The following is a 13,476-nucleotide window of genomic DNA, read 5'->3' as shown; positions in this document are numbered from 1 at the left end:
TTCAGGACCGTGTGGGAAAGATCTCTCCTCCAGGGAATATGCAGAGCATAGCAATCCCCAGCGTGACACAGCAATTCCCTCCAATAACGAGACGAGGCTGTACGTTCAGTTCAGCGGAGTTCCTGTTTTAACCCTTCAAAACGCAGCCTCGTCTCGTTATTGGAGGGAATTGCTGTGTCACGCTGGGGATTGCTATGCTCTGCATATTCCCTGGAGGAGAGATCTTTCCCACACGGTCCTGAATGCTGGAGGTTCATTCAGGGTGGAAGGAAGACTGCGCGGCTCCAGTTAAGCTACGGCGGTTGTGGAGTCTGCGGTGCTTGTGGTGTCCAGTGCGGTGCTTGTGGTCCTCGGCGCAAGCTAGGAAGCGTCCATTAACGGAAGCGGATCCGTTACAATGTCTATTAACATAATTGATTGGGTCATGTGACCTGTTTAGTAGGGTATATGTATCTGGTTTTAGTTCACATTGTTAATTGCTTGAGAAAGATCACACAGATCGAAACGTCGCATTGTATTGGTGAATAAAGTTTGAAATACCAAGGCTGGAGAGTGCTGCAGTTTCTTTTATGATTGCATCTGAAGTTTGGGAAGCTCAAGACTGGCTTCTGACACAGCGGGCACCACCACAGTAAGGAACAATATATATATTTTTTTTGTTGTGCTGCTACATTTTTTCTTTTTCTAGCCTGTAAAAGAGCATAGGGCAGCGCTTCAGACCACATATTAGTGCCTGTGACCTCACGGAAACCTCCGCCTAACAATGTGTCAATGTAAACAAAACAGCCCTTGCCCTGCGCAATGGGATAAGGGTCCAAAAATATCATGAGATGCTCCAATGCTTTACTCATAGAAGCTGAATGGGTGAAGAAGGGGTTAAAGGGTGATGACATGGGAGGAGGAGGAGGATTGTGGCGGTGGCATGGCCAAAACATAAAAAAAAAAAATGCCAGGGGCAAATCTGCTTCTTCTGTTAGCCCAGAAGCAGGTGACAAGTGTCATGGTAGGGAACAGTGAGCAATGAACTCCTGCCTAGCACTGTCCCTACCTATTTGCATGATCCGCCCTAAACGGTGGCCCACAAATGGACAGCAGTCCTTTCCTAAATAAGTCTGAATCAGTAAAGGGAATGTGTGGTAATCTAACTATAGAAACCGATCACAGGCAACCTGTGGCCAGCAGATTACCTGTTTAAATCTGGGTCACATGAAGCACCTAACTTCATTTGCTGGTGCTCCTTCACAGGTAGACCTGGGCTGTTTCCGGACAACCACATGACGGCAGCACTGCAGTGTAGTGCGCCTGCGGCTAGGAATATTATGGTGCCCCAACTTTTATGAGGGGCCCCTAGACCCTAATCCCAGGGAGCATATTTCTCTGGGTGCATCACATGAACTCTCCTAATCAACCCATCAGCATGTATGTCTTTCACAAACACCCAAGACCTCTCCTCCTGACAGTGGCATACACACAATCTATGGGGCCCCGATGCGAAACTGATTCATGGGCCCCCCCCCCCTGTCTCGGGAGGGGCATTTCCTCGGGCAATAGGAGATTTTGGGGCCCCTGTGTCCCCACCCGCCCTCAAACCACACACACACACAGCCCCACCCATAAATCGCGCCCGTACCTCTTACATCCAGTGACGTCTCCTTCGATGTAGATGTTCTCTGTCCTCGTCTTCTCCTTTCAGACCAGACCACAATTTTTACACCGTTTTTAATCTCTGCAGTTTGACAAAAAAAATATCTTAGTTTACTACTTTTCCATCATCCTACCATCTTCTGGACAAAACCTCCTACTACCCCAATACTGTGCCCTGTGGTCCCCAATAGTGCCCCCAATATTGTGCCAGTATCAAGTGCCAACCGCCCCGTGTGCCAGTATCAAGTGCCAACCTCCCCCCCCCTCATTTTCCAGTATCAAGTGCCAACTCCCCCTCCATCTTTTTCCAGTATCAAGTGCCAACCTTCCCCCCCCCATTTTCCAGTATCAAGTGCCAACCTTCCTTCCCCCCCCCCCCCCTTTTCCAGTATCAAGTGCCAACCCCCCCCCCCCCTTTTCCAGTATCAAGTGCCAACCTTCCTCCCCCCCCCCCATTTTCCTGTATCAAGTGTCTCCTGATGTCCCAAGTAAAGTCCGGTATTAAAAAAAATAAATAAACCCTTATACTTACCTCCTTAGCAGCGATGCGATGCAGGCCTCTTCTGGCCTGTGTCCCGCGCTGCACCGCTCTGATAGGCTGCCGCCACTAGGCCCGCAGCCTATCAGAGGAACAGGGAAGGGAGACGCCTCCCTCCCCTGCCTGGCCGCAGCACAGCAATCTGTATCGCTGTCCTGAGGACGGCGATACAGATCACTATGGAGATGAACGCTTCCACAATGGAAGCGTTCATCTCCCTGTCACCTGCCGCCGCCGCGGGCCCACCTGAGTCTGAGTGGCACGCACTACTGCAGGGGCCAGGGGTCCACAGGCGGCCGGGCCCCCTGGAGTGCCGGGCCCGGTCGCAACTGCGACCCCTGTATGTACACCACTGCCTCCTGACCATATTCCTTCCAATGAACCGAATACTGCATTGAACCACGAATTCTTCTAGAATTCAAAACTGTGGAAACCTCATACTCCAGTTGTCCCAGAAACTCAATTGGAGAAGCAGGTGAATGCGGCAGCAAGATGGGAGGTAAATAGCTCATCAGCAAAGATCTGTGGAACACATTATGGATTGTAAAATAAATTATAGTTTCAACCACTTAATATCGGCCAAGAAGCACATTGCAAGCTTCCCAGAAGGTACCTTTAAACAGCGATTTCTAGTTGATAACCAAACCTTTTCCCCAAAACAATATGCTGCACCCTAACTGCAGCCCACAACTGGATGGCAGTCCCTTCCTAAATAAGTGCAGCATCTAAATCAGGAAAAAGGAAGCAGGGAAACGGTTAACAAAAGACTAGTAACAGAATGGCACAGAAATTGGAAGACACAAAGCAGAAATGTACCGAGCTGAGGTCAATACCAAAAGAGTCCAAACTGAATCTAAGCAGAACCAGAGAAGAGAAACCAGGGGTAGCCAGAGGTCAAAACCAGGATATCTCATCAAGTCCAAAGGGTCAGGCAGGAGACAGAGTCAGGGTCCAAATCAGAGGACAGTTATCCAGTAGGCACTAATGCAGTAAGGGCTAGTATGGCAATTTAAGTATAGAAACCAAACACAGGTAACCTGTGGCCATCAGGTTTCCTGTTCAAATAGGCCACCCTTGCAGGTCACATGACACACCCGACGTCACATAACTTGTGACGTCAGCATGGCTAACATGTGAGCGCCGGTTTTATTTTTTGGCTGACGCTCCTCCACAGGGAGACCTGGCTTGTCTCCTGGCAACTTGACGCTGGTGGCACTGAGGCGAAGCACGTCTGCTTGCTAGGAATGTTACAACAATACTGCTGCTGTGGGTGTAGGTTTAAAAGCTGTCATGCTAATCTTACTGGTAGTGGTGGCAGAAATGTTGCAAGCACTGCTGGTGGTGGCTCTGTGCTGGCATCTGCCATATTGGAATTTTTTTCTACATTGCCAGCTGCGTCTGTATGCAGAGAATAAAGGTATAGCCCTTCAGGCACAAAAGTAGATAATACAGCTCTCCTTCAGCAAATGAAGGCTCACGTAGTTAATTCGAACTAGCCTGTGATGTGAATAAGACCATCCTCCTCATCCCCGTCATCATTCTAGTAGCCAGGCCACACCCACTAGTAGTACATCGTCACTGTTGCCATCATCACCATCAACATCATCAGCTATTGCTTCTTCAGCTCTAACTATGCCTACTCCTCCTCCTTCCTGATGGAATGTGGTTTTCAACTGCTGCACCAAACAGCACCATAAGCAAATGGATACACACCATTTTTATATGTTTTATATGTTATATGTGTTTTGTGGATGACATATTTGTTCTATGGTGGGTGGGTCAGGAGGAGTTGTTGAAATGTTTACAATATCTGAATGGTTGTAATGACCTGATATAGTTTTCTATGGAATATGACCCTATTTGTATAAATTATCTTAAAGGGGTATTCCCATCTTAATGATCACTGTTAAATCTGTTAATGATTTGACAGTGATCATTTTTCTAGATACATTTTATTACCCAATTCCCACCCTTTTTGAGAAAATAAGTCCCCTCTTACCTGATGTTGTCTTTCGTCTCCCCTGGTTACGGCCACCTCTCCTGTCGAATCCCGCCGAGCCGCACTTGCGCAGAAGACTGAAGATTCTCTCCCGGCCGGGCCGCGCAATGTCCTGAACGTGCACGCTGCTGCGCATGGGCCATGATGACTTCTTCCTGGCCAGTATAGTACAGAGCCGCGAACGCGCATGCCGGCTCTGTACTATACAGGCCAGGAATAAGTCACCATGGTGCATGCACAGCCCGGCCAGGAGAAAAACTTCAGTCTTCTGCGCAAACGCGGCCTGGCCGGGAGAAGACGTCACTCAAGCCCAGCCGAATCCAGGACGTCGCGCTGGACGAAGGTAAGTATTAAAACTGAAGATGGGAATACCCCTTTAATGTGGAATTTATTAAGAAGAATGATGCATTGGTTACTACCCTTTATTCCAAACCAATTGAGAGGAACAAATTATTAATATATGATAGTTATCATGCCTGTAATCTCTAAGTTTGGGGAGGGATACTGCAAACATAAAGAGAAGATAATTGAGAAACCGACACGGAGGGGTTATCCGAAGTTATAGGTTAGAAGGGTTGGTACTGAGATTGGAGACTTACCACAAGATAGTTTTGTCAAAGGAAAACAAATAAAAAAGGAATATACTTTTTTTGTTAATATCCACCTACGATTGTCATTCTAATTTGATTAAAAATACTGTAATACTGAAACACTGTGATATGCTGAAACATGATACCAAGTTGTATCAGGATCATCCAAGATGCATCTAAATGAAAGGTAAATCACTTACCAATTATTTGGAGCGTGCAGATTTACAAAAACAGAAAAAATGAGTTAACAAAAATCATTGTTTTCGAAGAGTCTTTTCCTTGCTTGAATTGCAGTAGCATTATTAAAGGTGAATATATTGTACATGCCATCATAGCAAGGGTTTTAGAATTTCTTTGAAAAGGCATTTTTCATGTAATAGCCAGAATGTGATATATTTATTGAAGTGCCTGTGTGATAAAGCTCATGTCAGGCAGGCAACGAGATCAGTTGGGATTAATGAATATTGTTCTGCAATTCACACGTTCACACAGGGGTCTAGTAAACAGAAAGAAAGTGTGGAGAATATATTGAAAAGCAAGTATGGGGAAAACACGGTGGCTAGACATTTCAGTGAATTGGGACATAAAGTCTATGATTTGAAATGGTGCGTTTTGGAGGAAATAGACGGGTCAGATATTCACCAAATCCAGCTAAAATTGCTTCAGAGAGAAATATACTGGATAGTAAGGTAGATACTAAAAGTCTGAATGTGGATTAAATAAATTGTGCCGTTTCAGTCCTTTCCTGTAGTGTAGTTTAGTATATCAGGGACTGGTTTCTGGTGTCCAATTCTAGTGGAGCAGATACATGATGGGTGTTTTGAAATATATTATTAAAATGTATATTGCAATGTATTTGTATACCGTCGTATATGTATGTATATGGATATTTTTTACTTTATTTAAAAAAAATGCTTATTAGTGCTTCTATTTAAAATCGGTGATGAGTCTTTCACTCAGGCTTGAGAGTCCCCTGAAACATCACAGGTATCGTGTTGCTTGCTCTAGCCACCTCTGTGATAAACTACTTACTACTAGTTAAGGCTACTTTCACACTAGTGTTCAGAGCGGATCCGTCTGGGGTCTGCCCAGACGGATCCTCTCATATAATGCAAACTTGGGATCCGTTCAGAACAGATCCGTCTGCATTATATTGTAGAAAAAATTCTAAGTGTGAAAGTAGCTTCAGACGGATCCGTCCAGACTTTACATTGAAAGTCAATGGGGGACGGATCCGTTTGAAAATTGAGCCATATAGTGTCAAATTCAAACGGATCCGTCCCCATTGACTTACATTGTAAGTCTGGACGGATCCGTTTGCCTCCGCACGGCCAGGCGGACACCCGAACGCTGCAAGCAGCGTTCAGGTGTCCGCTTGCTGAGCGGAGCGGAGGCTGAACGCTGCCAGACTGATCCGCATCCACTCAAAATGCATTAGGGCAATACGGATGCGTTCGGGGCCGCTTGTGAGCCCCTTCAAACGGAGCTCACAAGCGGAGCCCCGAACGCTAGTGTGAAAGTAGCCTAAGACAGCTGATACCTAAAAAATTTTTTTTTTCCATTGACAACAAAACGCTTCAACTCCTAATGGCAGCAGCATCCACTAATCATTACTTTTGGTTTCCATACTATTTTTTGGGATATGAGCAATTCTGCAAAGCACCATTTCTTAATTTGGGAATATTGATGATAAGTTGCTCATTACAGAATGCTGTGTGTCCCTCTGAAATCTTCTCACCTGTGGCATGGCCACACATTGCAGATCGCCCAAGCCTCAGGCGCTTTTTCATAGCAATGATCATTTCTGCATATATTATCACATAATGAATCTCAGCTTTTTTTCTTTTCAGTGCTTCTCAGTCTTTCTCAATGAAAGGCTCAAGCAGTCATGATGACTTTAAATGGAAGGTAAGAACTATATACAAATGTCTTATTGTTGTTCTAAATTTCTTTATATGGAATGCGTAAGTAGTTTTGGGGGGACTAAACTACCAGCATGCCCTTATGTAGCTGGGATTTAGTGTTAAGTTAAAGAAAATATAAATTACCAAAATTGGGTGTGGGACTCCAGCATCTCTGGATGCATGCACATTGCATCTAAAGCCAAGACAGCATATATCGCTCCACTGCACAAGTGCCTGATGTCCAGTTCAAGCTCAGTAAAGTGAAGTGTTTTGTCTTCAGCTTCATTTGCCTAAGGCCTCTTGCACACGTTAACGTTCTGTTTTTTTGCGTTCTGTATACGAACCGCATTTGGAACCATTCATTTCAATGGATCCGGAAAAAAAACGGAAGATACTCCTAATGCCTTCCGTTTCCGTATTTGCATTTTTCCGTTCCGTTTAACCACCTCAGCCCCCATAGCTTAAACACCCTTAATGACCAGGCCACTTTTTACACTTCTGACCCACCCTACTTTCACCGTTTATTGCTCGGTCATGCAACTTACCACCCAAATGAATTTTACCTCCTTTTCTTCTCACTAATAGAGCTTTCATTTGGTGGTATTTCATTGCTGCTGACATTTTTACTTTTTTTTGTTATTAATCGAAATTTTGCAAAAAAAAACGACATCCATATATAAATTTTTCTCTAAATTTATTGTTCTACATGTCTTTGATAAAAAAAAAGTTTGGGTAAAAAAAAAATGGTTTGAGTAAAAGTTATAGCGTTTACAAACTATGGTACAAAAATGTGAATTTCCGCTTTTTGAAGCAGCTCTGACTTTCTGAGCACCTGTCATGTTTCCTGAGGTTCTACAATGGCCAGACAGTACAAACACCACACAAATGACCCCATTTCGGAAAGTAGACACCCTAAGCTATTCGATGATGGGCATAGTGAGTTCATAGAACTTTTTATTTTTTGTCACAAGTTAGCGGAAAATAAAAAGTTCTATGAACTCACTATGCCCATCAGCGAATACCTTGGGGTGTCTTCTTTCCAAAATGGGGTCATTTGTGGGGTAGTTATACTGCCCTGGCATTCTAGGGGCCCAAATGTGTGGTAAGTAGTTTGAAAGCAAAATCTGTAAAAAATGGCCGGTGAAATCCGAAAGGTGCTCTTTGGAATGTGGGCCCCTTTGCCCACCTAGGCTGCAAAAAAGTGTCACACATCTGGTATCTCCGTACTCAGGAGAAGTTGGGCAATGTGTTTTGGGTATATGTAAAATGACACCCCAAAACACATTGCCCAACTTCTCCTGAGTACGGAGATACCAGATGTGTGACACTTTTTTGCAGCCTAGGTGGGCAAAGGGGCCCACATTCCAAAGAACACCTTTCGGATTTCACCGGCCATTTTTTACAGATTTTGATTTCAAACTACTTTGAACGCATTTGGGCCCCTAGAATGCCAGGGCAGTATAACTACCCCACAAGTGACCCCATTTTGGCAAGAAGACACCCCAAGGTATTCGCTGATGGGCTTAGTGAGTTCATAGAAGTTTTTATTTTTTGTCACAAGTTAGTGGAATATGAGACTTTGTAAGAAAAAAAAAAAATCATCATTTTCCACTAACTTGTGACAAAAATTTAAAAATTCTAGGAACTGGCCATGCCCCTCACGGAATACCTTGGGGTGTCTGCTTTCCAAAATGGGGTCACTTGTGGGGTAGTTATACTGCCCTGGCATTCTAGGGGCCCAAATGTGTGGTAAGTAGTTTGAAATCAAAATCTGTAAAAAATGGCCGGTGAAATCCGAAAGGTGCTCTTTGGAATGTGGGCCCCTTTGCCCACCTAGGCTACAAAAAAGCGTCACACATGTGGTATCTCCGTAATCAGGAGAAGTTGGGCAATGTGTTTTGGGGTGTCATTTTACATATACCCATGCTGGGTGAGAGAAATATCTCGGCAAAAGACAACTTTTCCCATTTTTTTATACAAAGTTGGCATTTGACCAAGATATTTATCTCACCCAGCATGGGTATATGTAAAATGACACCCCAAAACACATTCCCCAACTTCTCCTGAGTACGGCGATACCACATGTGTGACACTTTTTTGCAGCCTAGATGCGCAAAGGTGCCCAAATTCCTTTTAGGAGGGCATTTTTAGACATTTGGATCCCAGACTTCTTCTCACGCTTTAGGGCCCCTGAAAAGCCAGGGCAGTATAAATACTCCACATGTGACCCCATTTTGGAAAGAAGACACCCCAAGGTATTCAATGAGGGCATTGGCAAGTTCATAGAAAAAATAATAATTTGGCACAAGTTAGCGGAAATAGATTTTTTTTGTTTTTTTTTCTCACAAAGTCTCCCTTTCCGCTAACTTGAGACAAAAATTTCAATCTTTCATGGACTCATTATGCCCCTCAGCGAATACCTTGGGGTGTCTTCTTTTCAAAATGGTGTTATTTGTGGGGTGTTTGTACTGCCCTGGCATTTGAGGGTCTCCGCAGTCATTACATGTATGGCCAGCATGAGGAGTTTCTGCTATTCTCCTTATATTGAGCATACGGGTAATGAGATGGTTTTTTTCCGTTCAGCTGGGCTGAAAGAAAAAAATGAACGGCACAGATTTCTTCATTCGTATCGATCAATGTGGATAAAAAAAATCTCTGTCAAAAAAAAAAAGAGGGGAAAGGCGTCTGCCAGGACAAAGGAGCTCCGCCCAACATCCATACCCACTTAGCTCGTATGCCCTGGCAAACCAGATTTATCCATTCACATCAATCGATGTGGATGAATAAATCATTGCCGGGATTTTTAAATTTTTTTTATATATATACAAAGTGTTTGCCAAAGCATATGAACACCGCCACCTCCTCAGCTCATATGCCTCTCTGAGGAGAAATCTCGTCTTGCAGCGCCGCATACACCGACTTGTGTGTAATCTGACAGCAGCGCAATGCTTCTGTCAGAATGCACATCAGTGCTGCAGCTAGTCGATCGGTTGGTCCACCTGGAAGGTAAAAAAAAAAAGAAAAAACCAGGCCGCAACGCAATAAATTTTATTAACTTTATAATAACTTTGGAACAGAACATATACATTTTTTTTTTACTTTTTGAACTGAAGTTAACTTTTTTGCTTACTGGTGTGTTTTTTTTTTTTTACCTTTATAGAACAAACCTCTCCTTCCCCATGGGACAATGTGCAAAGCGCAAATCGCCCAAAGATGTGGCGAAGTACATTATGCACTTTATCCCAGGTGAAAGGATAGGTTTGCAGCAGCTGTGAGTAAAAGGGCCCTAATAGCCCTGTGTGCCTGTCCTGTGAGATGCAATCCCTATGCTAAGTGTACCTGTGTGTGGTACTTCCGGAAACACTCTCCAAAGCATAGGGCAGGGTGGTCAGGACAGTCAGGACAGAAATAGCGGGTGTCACGCCTTATTCCACTCCTGCTACAGACACAACATCTTTTTCAGGGTGACGGTTGGGTTGAGGTACCAGGAACGACACTGGGGAAATGTCGCTCGTGTAGACGGCTAACTACACTGGTGGATGGGGCCACGGAACCTTCTGGATACAGGAGGTTCTCGATGATCTCTTCCTGAAATTTGAGGAAGGATCCCGTTCTCCCAGCCTTACTGTAGAGAACAAAACTATTATATGCAGCCAATTGAATTAAATATATAGACACCTTCTTATACCAGCGTCTGGTGCGTCGGGAAACTAAAAACAGAGACAACATCTGGTCATTGAAGTCCACCCCTTCCATGAGCAAATTATAGTCGTGGACACAGAGGGGCTTTTCAATGACACGGGTTGCTCGCTCAATTTGTATTGTCGTGTCTGCGCGAATAGAGGAGAGCATGTAAACGTCACGCTTGTCTCTCCATTTCACCGCGAGCAGTTCTTCGTTACACAAGGCAGCCCTCTCCCCCCTTGCAAGACGGGTGGTAACGAGCCGTTGGGGGAAGCCCACGCGACTAGTTCGCGCGGTGCCACAGCAGCCAATCTGTTCTAAGAACAAATGCCTGAAGAGGGCTACACTTGTGTAGAAATTGTCCACATAAAGATGGTACCCCTTGCCAAATAAGGGTGACACCAAGTCCCAGATTGTCTTCCCACTGCTCCCCAGGTAGTCAGGGCAACCGACCGGCTCCAGGGTCTGATCTTTTCCCTCATAGATCCGAAATTTGTGGGTATAGCCTGTGGCCCTTTCACAGAGCTTATACAATTTGACCCCATACCGGGCGCGCTTGCTTGGGATGTATTGTTTGAAGCCAAGGCGCCCGGTAAAATGTATTAGGGACTCGTCTACGCAGATGTTTTGCTCAGGGGTATACAAATCTGCAAATTTCTGGTTGAAGTGGTCTATGACGGGCCGAATTTTGTGGAGCCGGTCAAAAGCAGGGTGGCCTCTGGGACGGGAGGTGGTGTTGTCGCTAAAGTGCAGGAAACGCAGGATGGCCTCAAATCGTGCCCTGGACATAGCAGCAGAGAACATGGGCATGTGATGAATCGGGTTCGTGGACCAATATGACCGCAATTCATGCTTTTTGTTTAGACCCATGTTGAGGAGAAGGCCCAGAAAAAATTTAATTTCGGAATCTTGGACTGGTTTCCACCGGAAAGGCTGGGCATAATAGCTTCCCGGGTTGGCGGATATAAATTGTGTGGCATACCGGTTTGTCTCTGCCATGACTAAGTCCAAGAGCTCCGCAGTCAAGAACAGCTCAAAAAATCCCAGGGCCGAACCGATCTGAGCTGTCTCAACCCGAACTCCAGACTGGGCGGTGAAAGGGGGAACTACAGGTGCGGCTGAAGTTGGTGACTGCCAATCAGGGTTTGCCAGCACCTCAGGGACTCTAGGGGCTCTACGGGCCTGTCTGTGCGGTGGCTGCGACGGGGTAACTACTGCACGTGCCACCGTACCAGCTTCAACTGCCCTTCTGGGGCTCGCCACTTCACCATGTTGTACGGCAGTTCTGGTACTAGGTCCAGGGAGGGCTGCGCTGCTGGTGTATGCCTCACCACGTGATCCGACAGCGCCAGCCCCACTCTGCTGCTCTTGAAGCGGATCATGCGCAACCTGTGGTCTAGCGACACAGGGCCGGGTACGCCTGGTTCTATCAGGGACCTCCACCTCCTCGTCCGAACTTTGGGTCAGAGTGCCACTGCTTTCTAAAGGTTCATATTCTGACCCGCTAGATTCGTCAGATGAGGGTTCCCATTCCTCAACCGACTGGGTTAGAATCCTGTAGGCCTCTTCAGAAGAATACCCCCTGTTTGACATTTGGACTACTAAATTTAGGGGTATTCCCTGAGACTACCCAAGAAAAAAAGCAAGCCTGTCTTACAAAGGGGAGGCTAGCGAAGTACCGGAGGCCGCTGCGGTTGATAAAAAATATCAAAACTGATTTTTTTTATCGCCGCAGCGCTTGGAAAGTGATTGTGCAGTAATCAAAAAAATATATATTTTTTGTCACTGCGGCGGGGCGGGTGTGGGTGAACGCACGTGTGGACGACCGATCAGGCCTGATCGGGCAAACACTGCGTTTTGGGTGGAGGGTGAGCTAAGGTGACACTAATACAATTATAGATCTGACTGTGATCAGTTTTGATCACTTACAGATACTATAAAAGTACAAATGCTGATTAGCGATACGCTAATCAGCGAATCAGTGACTGCGGTGGGCTGGGCGCTAACCGACGCTAACTACCTAACCAAGGGGCCTAAACTATCCTAAAACCTAACAGTCAATACCAGTGGAAAAAAAAAGTGACCGTTTACACTGATCACTTTTTTCCTTTCACTAGGTGATTTACAGGGGCGATCAAGGGGTGATCAAGGGGTTAATTCGGGTGATGGGGGGTGATCTGGGGCTAAGTGTACTGTTTGTGGGTACTCACTGTGATGTCTGCTCCTCTGCTGGGACCAACCGACGAAAAGGACCAGCAGAGGAGCAGACAAGCCATTTAACATCATATTTACTAATATAATGTGTTAGATGGCTTTTGATTCGTTTTTTTGAAAATCGCCAGCCTGCCAGCCAATGATCGTTGCTGGCAGGCTGGTGACAAACTTGTCTTCTAACTTTTGCCGGCCCGCGATGCGCATGCACAGGCCAACTTTGAGCGAAATCTCGCGTCTCGCGAGATGACATGTATATGCGTGACTCTGCGCAGCGCTGCCGCCTCCGGAACGCGATCCTGCGTTAGGCGGTCCGGAGGCGGTTAAAGATAGAACATGTCCTATTATTGTCCGCATAACGGACAAGGATAGTACTGTTCTATCAGGGGCCAGCTGTTCTGTTCCGCAAAATACGGAATGCACACGGACGTTATCTGTATTTTTTGTGGATACGTTTTTTTGCGGACCGCAAAATACTGAAAAAGCCATATGGTCGTGTGCAAGAGGCCTAATAATCATGCCCCTGGAGCTGCTGGACATGAGTAAATTCAGTAATATATACACTCACCTAAAGAATTATTAGGAACACCATACTAATACGGTGTTGGACCCCCTTTTGCCTTCAGAACTGCCTTATTTCTATGTGGCATTGATTCAACAAGGTGCTGATAGTATTCTTTAGAAATGTTGGCCCATATTTATAAGATAGCATCTTGCAGTTGATGGAGATTTGAGGGATGCACATCCAGGGCACGAAGCTCCCGTTCCACCACATCCCAAAGATGCTCTATTGGGTTGAGATCTGGTGACTGTGGGGGCCATTTTAGTACAGTGACCTCATTGTCATGTTCAAGAAACCAATTTGAAATGATTCGAGCTTTGTAACATGGTGCATTATCCTGCTGG

At 45.5% G+C, this 13,476-nt stretch overlaps 1 protein-coding gene across 1 annotated transcript in view; it reads left to right on the top strand.

Moving 5' to 3' along the window:
* Positions 1-13,476, top strand: part of KIF21B (kinesin family member 21B) — a 1,425,990-nt gene that overhangs the window by 753,954 nt on the left and 658,560 nt on the right. The window contains exon 27 of the mRNA XM_040424150.1: positions 6,622-6,679. Within this exon, the coding sequence (XP_040280084.1) occupies positions 6,622-6,679 (58 nt within the window). The remainder of the gene's footprint in view (positions 1-6,621; positions 6,680-13,476) is intronic.

This window comes from Bufo bufo, chromosome 3 (assembly GCF_905171765.1).
Source record: "Bufo bufo chromosome 3, aBufBuf1.1, whole genome shotgun sequence".
Classification (NCBI taxonomy): domain Eukaryota; kingdom Metazoa; phylum Chordata; class Amphibia; order Anura; family Bufonidae; genus Bufo; species Bufo bufo.
The sequence above is the reverse complement of the archived record's forward strand: the minus strand, read 5'-3'. Positions and strand labels throughout refer to the sequence as shown.